Here is a 14638-nt window from a genome sequence, read left to right on the forward strand (position 1 = left end):
CTGAAGGTTATGTGATTTTAGGTAAATCACTGCCCCTCTCCCAGACCATTTCCTTCCTGCGTGTGAGGATTAAATGGGCTGACACACGAGGTGCCTACAGCAGTGTCAGACAAGATCACCATGAAGGTAGCTCTTGGGGAGGAGGGGTGAAAGACGGGGGCTACAGCAGTAGGCAGAAGGAGAAGGGGTGGCAGAAATCTCTCAAAGTGTTGCGTCTCCAGTTGCACCATTGAAGACTGTTGAAAATATTCCCTTTCCCTGCCAGCTTTGGTGTGGCAAATAGGGTCATGGCTTTTTAGGGGCAGAGTCTAGTTTACCCCTTCTGTATCCTCCTAGCCTAGAAGCAGGGAGGAGCCACTCCCCAGGACCACCTCCCACCAGGTATCCTGACACTCGTGCCCCTGAACCAAGTACCTGGACAGTAATCCCTGCTCTGCAGCTGCTCCCCAGACCGGCCTCTCCTGCCTTCTTCTCTGTTGACCAAGAGGGTGGCCAGAACAAACAATGGAGCTGATAAGTTGGCTCTGAGCCCAGGACACCAGCCTCTGCTCTTTCACTCCTGGGGGGTTGAGGGAGTCCCAGCTGAGTCGAAGGCGCAATATTCACACCCTCCCACACTCTTCCTTTCCTGTTTCAGCCCCTCCCTCTAAATTCCCATGGCCCTTTGTGCAGACCCCTATCTTTGTGGCATATGTCATATCGTAGCTATCTTTCTGAAAAACCTGTCGATCAGCTCCCATTTTAACATGCACTGGAAACCCTCACACTTTCAAGGAACCAAATGATTCATTTCGTAAAGTTAATACTCCTCTGATAAACTGTTAACTGTGGTTATTTTGGGGGAGAGGGACTAACTTGGGGGTGGAGGGAATCATCTACTTTTTACTGTTCTGCTTTTCTGTACTGACATCCTTCACCCTATAGAGGTATTGATTTTATCTCTGAAACAGCAACAAGGATTAATCAGATTTGTAGGGTCACGGGCCACTTTATCTGTATTCTTGGTCTATATTTAAAAAACTGAATACATGTTATTTAATATGAAATAAAATTTAAAAAATTGATATCGGAAATACTTAGCTGTTGGTTTTATTTTTTTAAAGCATCCCAAAGTTGAATTTTTTTTTTCTTTAAATAAGGTAGGTGCTGGGAAAGAGAAGCAGACCACAATGGAGGTGGAAGTGATTCTAAAAGTCTGGGTTTCTGATTCTGTGCTTGTGATACAGGTGGTGGAACTGCCTCTGCTCTAGGTTCGAGTCACTGTGTGTGCGAGAGAGAGAGAGAGAGAGAGAGAGAGAGAGAGAGAGAGAGAGAGAGAGAGAGAGAGACAGAGAGAGAGAGAGAGACAGAGAGACAGAGAGAGAGACAGAGACAGAGAGAGAGAGAGAGAAAATATGAGAGATTGCCAGTGCCCAAGTCTGTGCTTTGACTATGTGTCTCTGCATGTCTGTGCCGGTCTGAATGCCTACACACGTGTCTCCACCTTTCTGTGTCCATTATCTGCCTGCCTGCCTGTCTGTGGCTCCTTTGGCTGGGTCTTCCCTCCCCCACGCCTGTACCCTATGCCGGTAACTGGACCTGGGACACAGCCCCCAGGGCTGGCAGCGGAGTTGGCTGTTGGGTATTTTTAGCCTGTAAACATGTTTGCCATTTCAGAGGACAGGGCCGCTGGTCTCAGCCCCAGCCCACTCAGGATGGGACAGCGGGCCAGGTCTTCTCAGGTCTCCAGCCTGGGGTCTCACTTCCCCAGCATTCCAGAGGAAAGACAAACTGGCTCCACGTGGGCAGTGGGTGGTCATCCAAAAGAGAGGATAAGAGGATTCATGGGGGTGAAGCCAGAAGGCCCCCCCGCACCCCGTCATTAAACGTTTAATAAAATCTCCGTGTAGTTAGAAGTGGCTGTGGGAAATGGCTGTAAAATTGGAAACTCAGCGTCCAGGGGAGTGGGGCGGTGGAGGAGGGGGTCCGAGCAGAAATAGAGAAAAGTGGGGGACAGGGAGGCAGGCAGCGCGGACTCTGATCCTGCAAGGGGTGCGGGCCTGACTCCCGTGTCGCTGCAGCGGCCAGAGAGGCACGGTGGCGCGTGGGGCGCTGGTGACCCTGACTCCAGCAGGTGGGGCCAACGTCTCCAGGCCGGTTCTGGGGGCGGGGAGGGGCTGAGGGGCGCCCAGAAAGAGGGAGGGCGAGAAGTGGGCGCGGCTGCGTGAAGAACCAAGTGAAGAACCCGGGGCCTAGGATTAGAAGGGTAGTGGGCAGCGTTGAGAGAAAACTCAAAGGTCCGCTTCAGGCTGGAGGTCGCGGCTGAATCACTCAAGCCCCTCCAGGCGCCGGACCCCTTGGGTCCTTCCTGCAAAATGGGCTGATTTGCAGGTCCAGCTTCCAAGAGTTTCTTGCAGAAGAAGCCACCCGCCTAAGTCAGGGGGCAAATCCAGGCCCGGTGGGGCCGGGGTGGGCAGTGGATGGGGGCTGGGGAAGGCAGCACCTCGGATGTGCCGCGCCCCCGGGTCCCCGCGGCCCCGGTGCCCTCCCAGCAGCCCGCTCTCGGGTCCCAGCAGGGTCGGCCCGGCTCGCCCGTCCCAGCCCAGCTCCGGCCCCGCCCGGCCCCGCCCTCTCCCCACAGCTCGGGGCAGACCCGCCCGCTGGAGCCGGAGTTACAAGAGCCGCCTCCGCGCGCAGGGGCCCGGCCACTCGGAGCAGCTCCGCCGCGGGGACTGCACCGCCCGCCCTGCCGGACCCGCCCCGACCGGGGCTCGCCGCCTGCAACAGCCGCAGCACCGCGACCTCGGGCTCCGCGCCGGCTATGGCTGTGCCCTGGGGCTGAGCGCGCAGGTAGGGGCCTCCGGCGCACCTTGGCGCGATCGGGGAACGCGACGCCGGGAACGCGGGAGGGGAGGTGGGTGGCAGGACTTGGGCGAGGCTCTTTGGATGGGTGTCACTGTGAAGGCTCAACTTGGAGCAAGGTGGGCAGTCCCGGGCCGCCACGGGGAGGCCAACCGTGGTGTCCTGGAAAAGGAGCTCTGCCTCTGGAGTTGGGGCGTTGGAAGGGGCGCAAGTCGGGCAAAGTTGGAAAATCCTCCGAGGAGCGGTTTGCTCCAGTCCGTCTGTCTCTCGAGGGCTGATCGTTGTCCCTGCTGCACGGCCGGGCTCCGGTTCTTTGCCCAGTAACCCGTCCCACCCCCTCCTTCTCCATGGGGCGGTGGCTCGGCGAGCTGCTCCGCGCCTATTCCGTGTTTACTGGAGAAGTTTCCGAGATCGCGGCGCGGCCCCTCGGCCCCTCCCGGCGCCCCTGAGCCCCCGCGCCGCGCACCCCGTCCGCCGTCCCTCCCCGCGCCCCACACCTCCGCCCCTGACTTCGCGTCCCGAGTCCTCCGGGCCCCACCCAGTTCTGCACCACCAGCCTCTCCCTTTCTGGCTCCCGGCGGCCCCTCAGCCTCCCTTCGGCTGCCCCGCCCTAGTCTTGCCCCTCTGTGTTCCCAGCTCCAGAAAAAATCCCTTCTTCCTCTAGGGCGGCGGAGCCGGGAAGTTTGCAGCGCGCCCCGCGGCGGGACGGGTGGGAGTGGGGGTGGGGGACATAATTGGGGAGATTCTTGCACTGGGGGTGGGCGGGGAGTGGGGCTGTGCAGCGGCGCGGCCCTCGGGACCGCCCCTTCCCCTTCAGAGGCGGCGCTCTCTCCCCAACTCCACTCCCAAACCCGTCCGGGCGGGATGGCCCCCGCCCCAGAGCCTGGCTCGGCGCCAGCAGCCTGAGGAATGTGGTGGTTGGAGCCGGTGACTAATTCAAACCAGAACTCGGGGAGGAGTGGCGAGGGGTAAAGGGGAGGGGGGCGACGGGGCTTGTGTGGGAGGCGGGGGCCGGAGTCCGGCGGGCGTAGGGGGAGGAGGGCTCAGCTCCCCTCCCCGGACCCCTCCGCTCCCGCGGCGCGCTCTTGGGGCGACGGCGGAGGGGCGAGGTCCTGCTGGAGAGTTGGAAAGTCTCCGGGCTTAGGGTGTGTTCGGAGAACTGTGTTATATAAGGCTTTCCCATGCCGGGAGAGGGTGTGCAGTGCGCGAGGGCTGGCCCTCCGCTGGCGGGCTCGGTGCCCCCTGCAGTGCCAGGGCCCCGGGATGCGGGGGCGCAGCCCTTTGGCGTCGCTGGCCACGAGGGACACGTGGGTCTGAGCAAGGCTGACTCTGCTCCGTGGGTGGGAGGGGAGCCTAATGGGCAGAAGGGGCATCCAGCTGGACCCCTGCACTACGTGGGGAGGGCACTGGCGCCTCTGCACGTTGTGGCCCCAGAGAATTGTGAGCCTCGTGTGTGCCTGTCGCAGGGCGTGGCTGCCACCCAGGAGGTGGTGAGGTGCCCCCAGGGAGCCTGCTGCTGGGTGCCCTGTTCTGCGGAGTGGATCTCTGAAAAGGCACCGTGGGATCCTCCCGTGCCAGCGAGGTCCTTAGCGCAGGTCCTGGACCTTTGCAGGAAAAGGGACCCAGAGAGTTACCTCCGGGTTCTGAAACAGTTTCCTCGACTAGGATCCAGCCTCTGACTGCAGGGATTGTGTGCCCTGTGGTGCACAGCCTAGAACGTGAGAGAGACTGGGTTGATTTTGGGCAACACAGTGATGCATTGGAGGGCTGGGGTGATAGAAGAAGGCAACGGAGTCAGGGGAAAGGAGAGAGGTTGAAGATGCATTGGAAGGCATTTTAGGGCCCCCTCACCAGGGCTGGGTCTAAATTCGGGGAGTAAGATTCTCCTTTGGTGCTCTGTCTCTTCTGCCCCCAGGAGGGAAATCCCTGGGGCAGGGTGTGGCACTCACTTCCTTTCTGAAGCTCATTGGGGAAGCTTCCTTCTCGTTGGCCCCCAAGGATGATGGGTTGGGCTAGCCCTTGATTCGGGTGTGTATGCAGAGTGGGGAGAGAAGGGAGCCCGCAGCTGAGGGGTGAGGTGGGGGGGAGAGGACGGGAAGGGGGGTGGGGGCATGAGAGGTGGGCTAGCAGAGGACGAAGGGTCTGGAGTATTGGCAACGGGGATCGGAGGGTGTCTGTGGCCCTCCCCAAAGCCTTGTCCTTGAAGGTTATACGCAGCGACATTGTTCAGGAAGCCAGGACACATAAGAAGCCACATAGGTGGGGCTTACTGCTGATGCTGGGGGGCCCCGAAGCAGTGATTCGGGGGTCCTTGTCGGGGCAAGTTTGTGAAGAGCTGAGGACTTGAACCAGCCAGACTCTGGTTGGCTCCCCTCCCACCCACGGAGCAGAGTCAGCCAGTTGAGGGGAATGTGACTGCAGGTCCAGGGCTCAAAGTGGGACCCAAAAGAATGACTCCTGGGAGACCTGTGAAGGGAGATGGCCATCATCGGTCAAGGGCAGGGAATGGGCAGGGGGGTCCCAGGGTCACCTTCATCCCAGGAAGGCCTCGGCTGGGGGTTTCTCGGGCACCACCAACCTGGATTCCTAGGCTCAGTTGGAATGGGCTGGCTGGCCCTGGCCGAGCACGCCACCCCAAGCCTGAGGAGCTGGTTTGAGAGGTTGGGGCGAAGCTGTGGAGGTGGAGGAGTGTGTGGATCTCTGGGGCGTGGTCATCACCTTCCTCAGCACTTGGGAACCGCCTGGGGACAGGCAGAAGCAGACTGGAAGAGCTAGTCCGACTCCTGCTGGTAACTCTCCCCTGCTGACTCTCACCTCCCCACCACACCCAGGAAACCCCAGCTTCTCTCTCTCCCTGGAGCTGGGCTGACCAGGGGCATGTGCACATGAGGCAGGGGGGTTGCCCCTGGAGAGGGGTGGGAATGGGACGTTTCAACTGGTGTTTGCTAGGGCTTTCTGCTGTCCCATTGCCCCCTGACGGGCTTCATCCAGGCTCCCAGGGAGCTGGCATTTCCCTGGGCTCTGACCATCCCGCTGGGCTCCCGGCCTTCCCGAGCTGACTGGTTTCCTCCAGGCTTGGGTGAGCCTAAGAGGCATAGTGGGGGGAGCGGGGGTCTCCTGGGTGGGCCACAGTGGGCTCAGCAGGAATGTGTGTGTTGATGGACCCCCTCTTCCTCCCTTCAGCTTCCAGACGTCCAGATGGGCTGTTGTAGGGGAGGTCCCAGCTCTGGGGTCACTGTTTCATGGTGGCTTTGAGACTGACTGCTCATGTCAGAGCCGAGAATGTTACCTGTGAGAGGGCGTCTCTGGCTGGCGGGCCGGTCCTGAATGCGTCACCTCTGCTTGCGTCTGGGGCGCAGCGGGCAGGGGGTAGTCGTGGGACTATGCCCCGGTGGTGGTGGAGGTTTCATGGGGGCTGCGGGGGGAAGGACTCCAGTGAGTTTCTCTGTCTTGGACAGTTCTAGGCCCTGGAGTTTGTGTCCAGAGGCCTGAGGGAGGGTGAGCACAGGCCTGGGCGTGAGGCCGTGGCTGATGGAGGCTTCAGGGAGGGGCATCCTGCCCTGTCCCCCGGGGGCCGGAGCGGAGGTTCTAGGGGAAGGGGAAGCGCCTGGCCAGGCTGGGGGTGGCTCTTTGGCAGCTGGGCCGAGCAGCCTGGCCGCGAGCCCCTGCACTAGCGGGGCCCGGCCGCTGGGCGGAGAGCTGGACCATGGTAGCTCCCAAACTGTAATCTATCCCCCAGGGCGAGACTGGGAGAGGGAGTGAGCTCACCCCTCCTCAACTCAGCAGGGTGCTTCCCACCCACCCACCCCACATCCTTGAGCTGGTGTCTTCATCCTAGCTGTCCTGGGTCAAGGCCCACTCTTCTCTGGAGAGGTGGCTAGGTGTGGGGACTGCTCGCATGGGGAATGTAAAGCTGCCCCAGAGCCCCCCCACTCCAAGAACCCCCCAGTTCCACAAGGAAGTCCCTCTGGGTCAGGGAAGGAAGATAGAATCTCTTTTCTGGCTGGAAGCTTGAACTTGGACCACTGGGGCTAGGGGAGTGAGAGGGGCCAGGGGACAGAGGTGGAGAAAGACCTCTGGGCCTAGCCCTGGAAGCAGCTGGCCCCCAGGGGTGGGGGTAGGGAGCTGCCCTGGAAGCTGAGGTGCAGGGAAACTCCAGCATGGTGATGAGGGGCCAGGGAGAGGGACTGGAGGGGAGGATAGGGCTGGGTGATGAGGCTGGAGAAACTTCTTCCTGGTGGGAGGTGTGGGCGGGGCCAGCGGCCCAGGCAGCCAGGGAGGAGCTCGCAGGTGCACACAGACTCTGGACACCAGGTTAACAAGAAGCAGGCTCCCTCCGTGATGGACAGGGCTTGGGGCTGCCCAGACTCGAGTCTGCTGTGAGCTGGTGGAGGCAGGGACTGTGAGCCTGCTCTGGGCTGGGAGGGGTTGGGGATTCAGGAGTGTCTCTGCATGCATTGGGTGGGTCGTCTGTTGGCCTTGCGAGTCTTTGATCATCTCACCAGTGCCCATATTGCCCGTGTCTTGCAACATGTTGGTCAGATTCTCGATGATAATTCGACCTCCCCAACACACACACCCTATGCAAGTTGAAAGTGCCCCTAGGGGTGTGCTGCCCAGAATCAGCTGACCTCAGAGTTCTTGGTGCCAGCGTAGACTCGGGAGATAACTGTGCAATCTACTCCATTTAGAATGGGACAGGTTTTTTTTTCAGACCGAGGTCTGGCAGCTGCGTACATGGAGATCCATTTGGAGGTTTTAGCACCCAGGAGAGAGGCCACCCCTCTCTTCCTCCTTGTCCTCTGACCTGGGCTCTGCCTGTCAGGGCTGTTCCCATTTCCCAGTGATTGGGAGTGTTTGCCTTAACCTGCTGGGGCCTGTCTCCAGGTGGGCCTGTCTCTTGGTCTCACCTGCTGGGGTCCAGAGAGTCTCCAGGTGAGCTGCGTTCTGGATAGCTCAGGACTTCTGAGTCCTAGGGACATAGTGCTGAGATGCCTAGAACCACAAGGGCCCTCAGATCCTGGGCTTTGGGAGACCTGGGGCTCTGCCCATTCTGGGTTTGGGGTCTCCGAGCTGGGTCGGGACGAGGCTGGTGTGTGGGCACAGAGGCTGGTGGCCACTCACCTTTCCTCCTATGCTTGTGACACTTGATGGGCATCACTGCTTCCTGGGGGTCTCCTGCCCCTACCCAAACCTCAAGCCCTCTCTTTCTTGTGTTTTAACATCCCCTGAAGCATCCTGGTCCCACTCTGTGGGTCTCTCTTTGGACGAGTCTGGAGGCTTGTCCGGCCCCCTGTGGGTATGTCTCTCCGGCGCTCACTGGGCCTTCCTCCACGTAGATCTCTCTCGCTTGTGCATCTTTCTCTGTGGTTTCTCATCCTGTGTCTGTGTTTATTCGTGTCTTCATCCCTTTCCCTGGTTAAGACTGTTGGCCTCGGAGTCCGAGATCCCTGGGCTCGCATTTCACTTCTGTCTCATACTCGGGCAAGTCATTTAACCTCGGGGCCTGTTTCTGCACTCTAAAATAAGGATATTAATTCTTAATCACATGGGATTGTTTGGGAAAGAAAGGGGACCCCAGGCATGGAACCAGCACAGTCCTGGGGCACTATGGGAGCTTGGCAAAATTCTTTCTCTTCACCTGGGAGGGGTTGTTTCTTTTAATGTGGCTCTTTCTCTTCCTCTTTACAGCCTGGTGAGTTCGCGAGAGTAGATGGCCTCTCTGGGTGTGTCTCTCTTTTCTCTGAATATCCCAGCCCCTGGCCCTTGGCTCTGTGTGTGTTCGTGGCTTTCTGACTGGTGGAAGTCTCAGCTCTGGTTGTGAGTCATCTTGTTCTCACCTTGGGGTACTGCTTCTCTGGGGCCTGTGTGTCTGGTGGGTCAGTTTGCCCGTGTGCTAGGTAGAAGTGTTGCTGTCTGTGTCCTCCCCATTTCGGGCTGGCATGCTTCTTTCCGTCTTGGCATGTCACCTTTGATGTCCTGCCTTTGGAGGGCATATGCAGAAACTCAGGTCCCTCTGCTGTGTATCTTGACTTCAGGTGTGGTGCGTGGAGGCACTGAGGCGTACGGACCTGACTCTCAGGGTGTGTGTGTGTGTATCAGTTCCTGTCGTCTTGACACTGACCCTGGCTGCGACGTTGTCTTTGGCTGCTGCAGCAGTTAGGCTGCGCCCCTCCCTGGCTGTGTTCACACTGGCTCTCGGGCAGAAGGGATTTCCTGGGACCAGTGGGAGAACATGCCCTTCTAGGGGGTCACAGCTGGCGGGGACCATCTTCCCCGGGCAAAGGGTCTGCTTCCTGGTCTTCTCCTGGGTCTGCCTGGGTGTTGCCCACCCAGGGCAGAGATCTGCAGAGATGGCATGGGCAGAACCCTGCTGCATGCACATCCTCTTTGTGGTTTTGAATCATCAGGGCAGCTTCGTTCTTCTCTAGCTGCTTCTGGCCTGAATTTCTTGCACTCTGTCCCTGCAGCCTCAGATGTGCGTCCTCTGCCTTGAAGCGGGAGTGTCCCTGCCACGTCACTCCTTTTTTGCCCTCCAGGCAGCCCTCTGCCTTAGAGGGTCTCCACTCTAGCCCTTCCCACCATGAAGGTTGCTGTGAGCTGGTGTCAGGTGCCAGGGGCAGCTGGCAGACCTGGGCGTTCTAGGGCCCCAGCATTCCCCCATTCTCAGGGCTCCAGACCCCACTCTCCCCATCTGTCAATAGCAGGCAGTGCCGTCCCACAGAACTTTCTGCAGTGGTGGCAGTGTTCTGTATTTGGGCTTGTAATATGGTAGCCATGCGTGGCTGTTGAGCTCGTGAAATGTAGTTCCTACAACCTATGGGCTAAATGTTTAATTGAATTTAAGTTAGGGCTTCCCTGGTGGCTCAGATGATAAAGAACCTGCCTGCAATGCAGGAGGACCCAGGTTCAATCCTTGGGTGGGGAGGAGCCCCTGGAGAAGGGAATGGCAACCCACTCCATTATTCTTGCCTGGAGAATCCCACTGATAGAGGAGCCACATGTGGCCTAAGGGTTCTTCCAGCTCCAAGGGCTTTGAGAGCTTCTGACCCTTGAGGAATGTGTAGAATTCCCCAAGGCTCCAAAGACTCTGCTTTGGGCAGCAGCAGGGTGGAGCCCCTAGCCCCCCGGGAAAGTTGGCTTCACCTGACATGTGGGAGAAGAAGGAATGACCCCCTGGGTTTGCTACAGGCCCCAGGGGTGGGGGAGACCACCGGCTGGGATCCAAGTGCAGAAAATAGGCCCTTGCCACTGTGGCCTCGAATCCCCTGTCAGCACCCCTGTGTACCGCCAGGTCAGATGTAAGGGGAGGGGAGGGGAGTCTTGCCTGGCTGTGCCAGGAGGTGAGGCCTGAGCCAGGGCAGGCAGGGTGGTTGGCAGCCCCACCTGACTGGGAAGCCAGCGGGTGCCCCGCCAGGATCAACCTGCAGCCTCTAATCCAGCACCTCCCTTTCTCACAAGCTGTGGTCCCTTCTCCACTCATGATGTCCTTCTCATTAGCCCCTGGGGTGGAGGCATGTGGCTGATCCCCGCTTCTGAGTTTCCCACTTGGGCTTCCGGGGGCTCCGGGCCGGGGGCTCTGGGCCAAGCAGCTGGCAGGGAAGCCCATTGCTTCTTCCTGGAGCCCCAGCCCCTCCGGCACCCAGGGCCCTGGCCCATGAAGCGGGTTTTAGGTGTGACCCTTGGCGTGTCTGGAGCTGTTGCAGCCGCAGTGACTCACTGGGGAAGGAGGGAGGGTGGGGCTGAGATGTGGGCGAGGGTGAGCTTACTGGCTCTCCGCCCCCCTTGCCGGCTGCTGGCTCAGCACCAGGATGCGAGGCTGAAAAAAGGGGCCCTGCTCAAGGAGGAAGAGAGGGTGCCAGCGCACTCAGTGGCTTCGGGGAGCTGCAGAGCCCTTGGGTGGAAGCCTTTTTCTTCCCCTCCAGGTCTGGCTCCCCCCTTGTCTGCCGGGCTGGCTACTCAGTGCTGGAGGCTGGGGGAAGGACTGTTGAAGTCCCGGCTTTTGCTGTTTCTCTGTGGGAAGGGTCAGCCGGACTTCGGTAGGAAGGGAGGAGGTGATTGCCCCAGCTGACACCTGTACCAGCAGGCTGCCCGCTGGCCTCTTGGCCGGCACCTGCGCTGACATAAATACCACACGAGAGTACCGGTGGTTGGGGAACAGTGTCTGTGGCTGTCTTCATCGGTATTATGATCTGCCTGACATTGGAAGTCCTACGTGCTCATGAATTTCCATAAATCTTATCCTCAAAGGCAAACTCAGTACCTTCAAGATCCCGTTTAGATTTCATCCCCCCTCCAGAAGGCTCCCAAACCTTCTGGAACATTCTGAGGCCAGATTAGTCACGCCCTGAGCACCTTGCTCATAATTTATATCTGGGACAGGAACTAAATCTTTTTTTTTTTTTTTGGCTTTGCCATGTGGCATGTGGGTTAGTTCCTTGATTGGGGCTGGAACTTGGCCCCTTGCATTGGGAGCTCAGAGTCTTAACCACTGGGCCATCAGGGAAGTTCCAGGAACTAGGTCTTTTAACTCTCCATATGTGGCCCGTGGAGTGCGTTTGGAGGATACATCAGTGACGTTAGGTAACAACCTCGCGGAGCGTGTAATTCAGAGCTGGGCTGAGTGCCTCCGTCCCTTGCTGGTTTTCTCTGCAGCGGCCTGTACAATGATACAGGGGCGATCGGTATGCATGTATTAATTGATTGGTTGGCTGATTTCTGGATGTCAGCGGGTTTTCGGCTTTGGGCGAAACTCTCCACGACTTAATAGCGCCCCCTCGCGGTTTCACAGACGTGCTTCTGGGTGGCTGCCGCTGCCATTTTGTGTGGATGGCTGGAGGCTGGAGGCCCGCCTGCTGTCTCCCCAGGTGCCCCCGCAGCCAACAGCTGTAGCTGGAGGGTGTCTTTGCTCCTCACCTATGGGGACCTGGCTCCGGGCCCAGCCGGGGCAGCCCGATGGGCCCTGGCTTGCCACGTGCCTGAGATGGCGCCCCTGGACTGCAGCCTCTCAGGCTTGGGCCAGTGCTGAGGGGCCTGGGGCCTCCATTGCTCAGCCTCTGCCTGTAGCAGGGCCCCTGGAGCTCCAGCTGGCGAGTGTCCCCCTGGACCCAAGGCCGGGTTAGACAGGGTGACCCAGTGTCGCTGACCTTTGGCCAGCACCGGCCCGGCTTGCAGGTTGCCCATGACCCCCAGGGCTGGAGGCTCTGAGGAGGGGGATCTCACACAGGTTATAGCTGCACACCGGATGTGGTGTGTCAAGGGAAGAGTTACAGGCTCAGAGCCCAAGCATGTTGCTCTCTTATGGTGGACCCCGGCCGGCTGGCCTCTCTGAATCTCAGTTTCTCCATCTGCGCTGTAGGGCAGTAACATCTCCCTCCTGAAGCTGTTCCAAGGGACCCAGTGAGGATGTGGATTTGGGGAGGCTCCCGTGGGCCAGAGCTTTCCACTCATGCTCTTTCTCCTTCCTTCAGCCCTCATGGGGATCCTTTATTGTCTCCATTTGCACAGATGAGGAAATGGAGGTTCAGAGAAGTTAAGTGATTTGGCCTGGGTCACACAACTGGCAAGATGCTGTGCCAAGATTGGAATCTGAGTCTGGCCTCTTCCAAAGCTCCTTCCCGTGATCCCAGCCTTGGAGAGTCACGTGTGAACGGAGTTGATGACAGTAGCGGGGTTGGGGTTTTGGTTTGGCCCCAGTGGACAGGACATCCAGCCATCTCTCTTGCAGAGCGGCTGGGGTGGGGCTGCGAGCGAGCCACCTGTTGAGTGAGAACCTGATTGTGACCTTTCCCCTAGACAGTGTGACCGAGATTCCCAAGAGATACCCTGAGGAGAGAAGAGGAAGGAGGGGCGGGCTCCTGGCAAGGCATCCGCTCCTGACCCAAGTCCTGCGAAGGTCAGTAGGAGGGAGGGGAAGGTGAGCGGGTGGGGAGTGGGGAGGGTAGAGACCTGGATGGGGCTGTAGCACGGAGCACAGGGCGGGGAGGGGCTTGGATCGGGGTGAGGGGCTGATTACCTCCGTTGTGGTTGCATCCACTGGCCCATTTCCGATTTGCCCCTTGTGCCTTGGGAGCTTGCCCACAGCAGAAGCCGGCACCTTGGAGACAGTGCCCCACTCCATGGCCTTCCACCCCCACTGCCCTGAGCTCTGTTTCGTTATCCCAAACAGATGGAGAAAGAGGAGGAGACAACCCGGGAGCTGCTGCTGCCCAACTGGCAGGGCAGCGGCTCCCATGGGCTGACCATCACCCAGAGGGATGATGGCGTCTTTGTGCAGGAGGTGATGCAGAACTCCCCTGCGGCCCGCACTGGGGTGGTCAAGGAGGGTGAGTCTTCTCGGGGTGCGGGCTGGGGCTGGGATTAGTGGGGAGGCTGGTGGAGGGGAGGGCAGGGGGCAGCACAAGCGGGTGGGTGGCTGTGGAGTGCCCGGTCTCAGTGGCATCAGGATGGTCGGTACCCAAGCCCTGCCCTCCCCTGCCCACTCTTTGTTGCTTGTTCATTCACAGTCCTCGTGGGAGGCGGTCCTGTGGATTGGAGACGTTGTGCGTCCTCGGTTCTGACTCCACCACCCAGGAGCTTGGCCACTTTGAGCCAATTAGTTGTCCTCCTTGCCTCAGTTCCCTCATCTCTACCATGGGTGTTACCACACTTGTGAATCAGTCCAAGGGCCCAACGCAGAGTGCTGGGTTGTGGGTTGTGTCCCCGAGACTCTGGGTGGTCTTACCCACGTCTTGCTCCTTCCTGCTCAGGGGACCAGATTGTGGGTGCCACCATCTACTTTGACAACCTGCAGTCGGGTGAGGTGACCCAACTGCTGAACACCATGGGCCACCACACCGTTGGCCTGAAGCTGCATCGCAAGGGGGACCGGTCCCCTGAGCCTGGCCAGACCTGGACCCACGAGGTCTTCAGTTCCCACAGCTCTGAAGTGGTTCTGGTGAGTTCCTGGATGGCCGGCTGCTCCCTGAGCTCCTCTGGCCACTCAGCTCCCTTTCCTGGGCCTCGCTTGTCCTTCCTTGCTTTTCTGTCCCACTCTCTCCCTCTGCTCTGTCGAGCCAGCCTGTTTCTCCTATTCATGTGTGGCCGCTACTGCTGCTAAAAAGTCTTCCGTTGGTCTCCTCAGAGGCCCCTGTGTGTGGGGACCCACTGATCAGTCTGGTCCGAAGTGCCGGGAGGCAGGCCGGCTGCTTTGCGAGGATCTTTGAAAATTATTTTCTCGGTGCCCAGCTCTGCCTCCCAGACATCATTTTTCTGTTTCCAGAGGCCTGGACTCGTCTGTGAGTCAGAGGCTGGGCAGCGAAGTGCCTGAGGGACGTTTCTCTGCTCCTTCCGATGGCTTGTTTATTTAACAAATAATGAGTCCCTCAAAGTGGAAGTGTTGAGCCCAGCACAACCGGGCTCCACCGATGCTGTCCGAAGGGTCCCTGAGAGGACTCCCCTCTGGATTAAACGAACAAGGCCAGGCAGTTGAGAGCTGAGAACTGAACTAAGTCAGCACAGAGCTGGTCGCCGGGAGGCGTCTGAGAAACTTGATGGGCTGACTTGAATCTAGGATTGGTTGTGAATCCTTCTCCCAGGCCCCAGTGTCTAGGAGTCTACTGTCCCCAGTCTTCCCCATGGCTTTTGCTTGCCAGAGTTTCCCCAAATAATTTGTTTTCTTCCTGTGATGTGGCTGTCAGCCCCTCTCTTTAGCCCCTCATGCTGGGTCCCAGAAGGCTCCATGGCCCTCCCTAACAGTCCCGGCTTCTTTGGGGAGCAGGTGACCGTACTGTCGGCTGGGCTGTGGCCGGGCGTCTGT

General features: G+C 59.3%; 1 protein-coding gene across 8 annotated transcripts in view; it reads left to right on the top strand.

The window, feature by feature from the left end:
• The first annotated feature begins 2637 nt into the window (after window positions 1-2637).
• AHNAK (AHNAK nucleoprotein) overlaps window positions 2638-14638 on the top strand; it is a 92611-nt gene continuing 80610 nt past the window's right edge. For 6 of the 8 annotated variants that reach the window (XM_027532582.1, XM_027532585.1, XM_027532584.1 and 3 more), the window contains exons 1-4: window positions 2684-2829; window positions 12637-12736; window positions 13010-13166; window positions 13590-13777. In XM_027532582.1, coding sequence (XP_027388383.1) covers window positions 13010-13166; window positions 13590-13777 — 345 coding nt within the window. In that variant the 5' untranslated portion in view covers window positions 2684-2829; window positions 12637-12736. Of the gene's footprint in view, window positions 2830-12636; window positions 12737-13009; window positions 13167-13589; window positions 13778-14638 lie in introns of all 8 variants that reach the window. The other 2 variants (XM_027532590.1, XM_027532583.1) reach the window with 2 other exon arrangements.

Source organism: Bos indicus x Bos taurus, chromosome 29, assembly GCF_003369695.1.
Source record: "Bos indicus x Bos taurus breed Angus x Brahman F1 hybrid chromosome 29, Bos_hybrid_MaternalHap_v2.0, whole genome shotgun sequence".
In the NCBI taxonomy this organism is placed as follows: domain Eukaryota; kingdom Metazoa; phylum Chordata; class Mammalia; order Artiodactyla; family Bovidae; genus Bos; species Bos indicus x Bos taurus.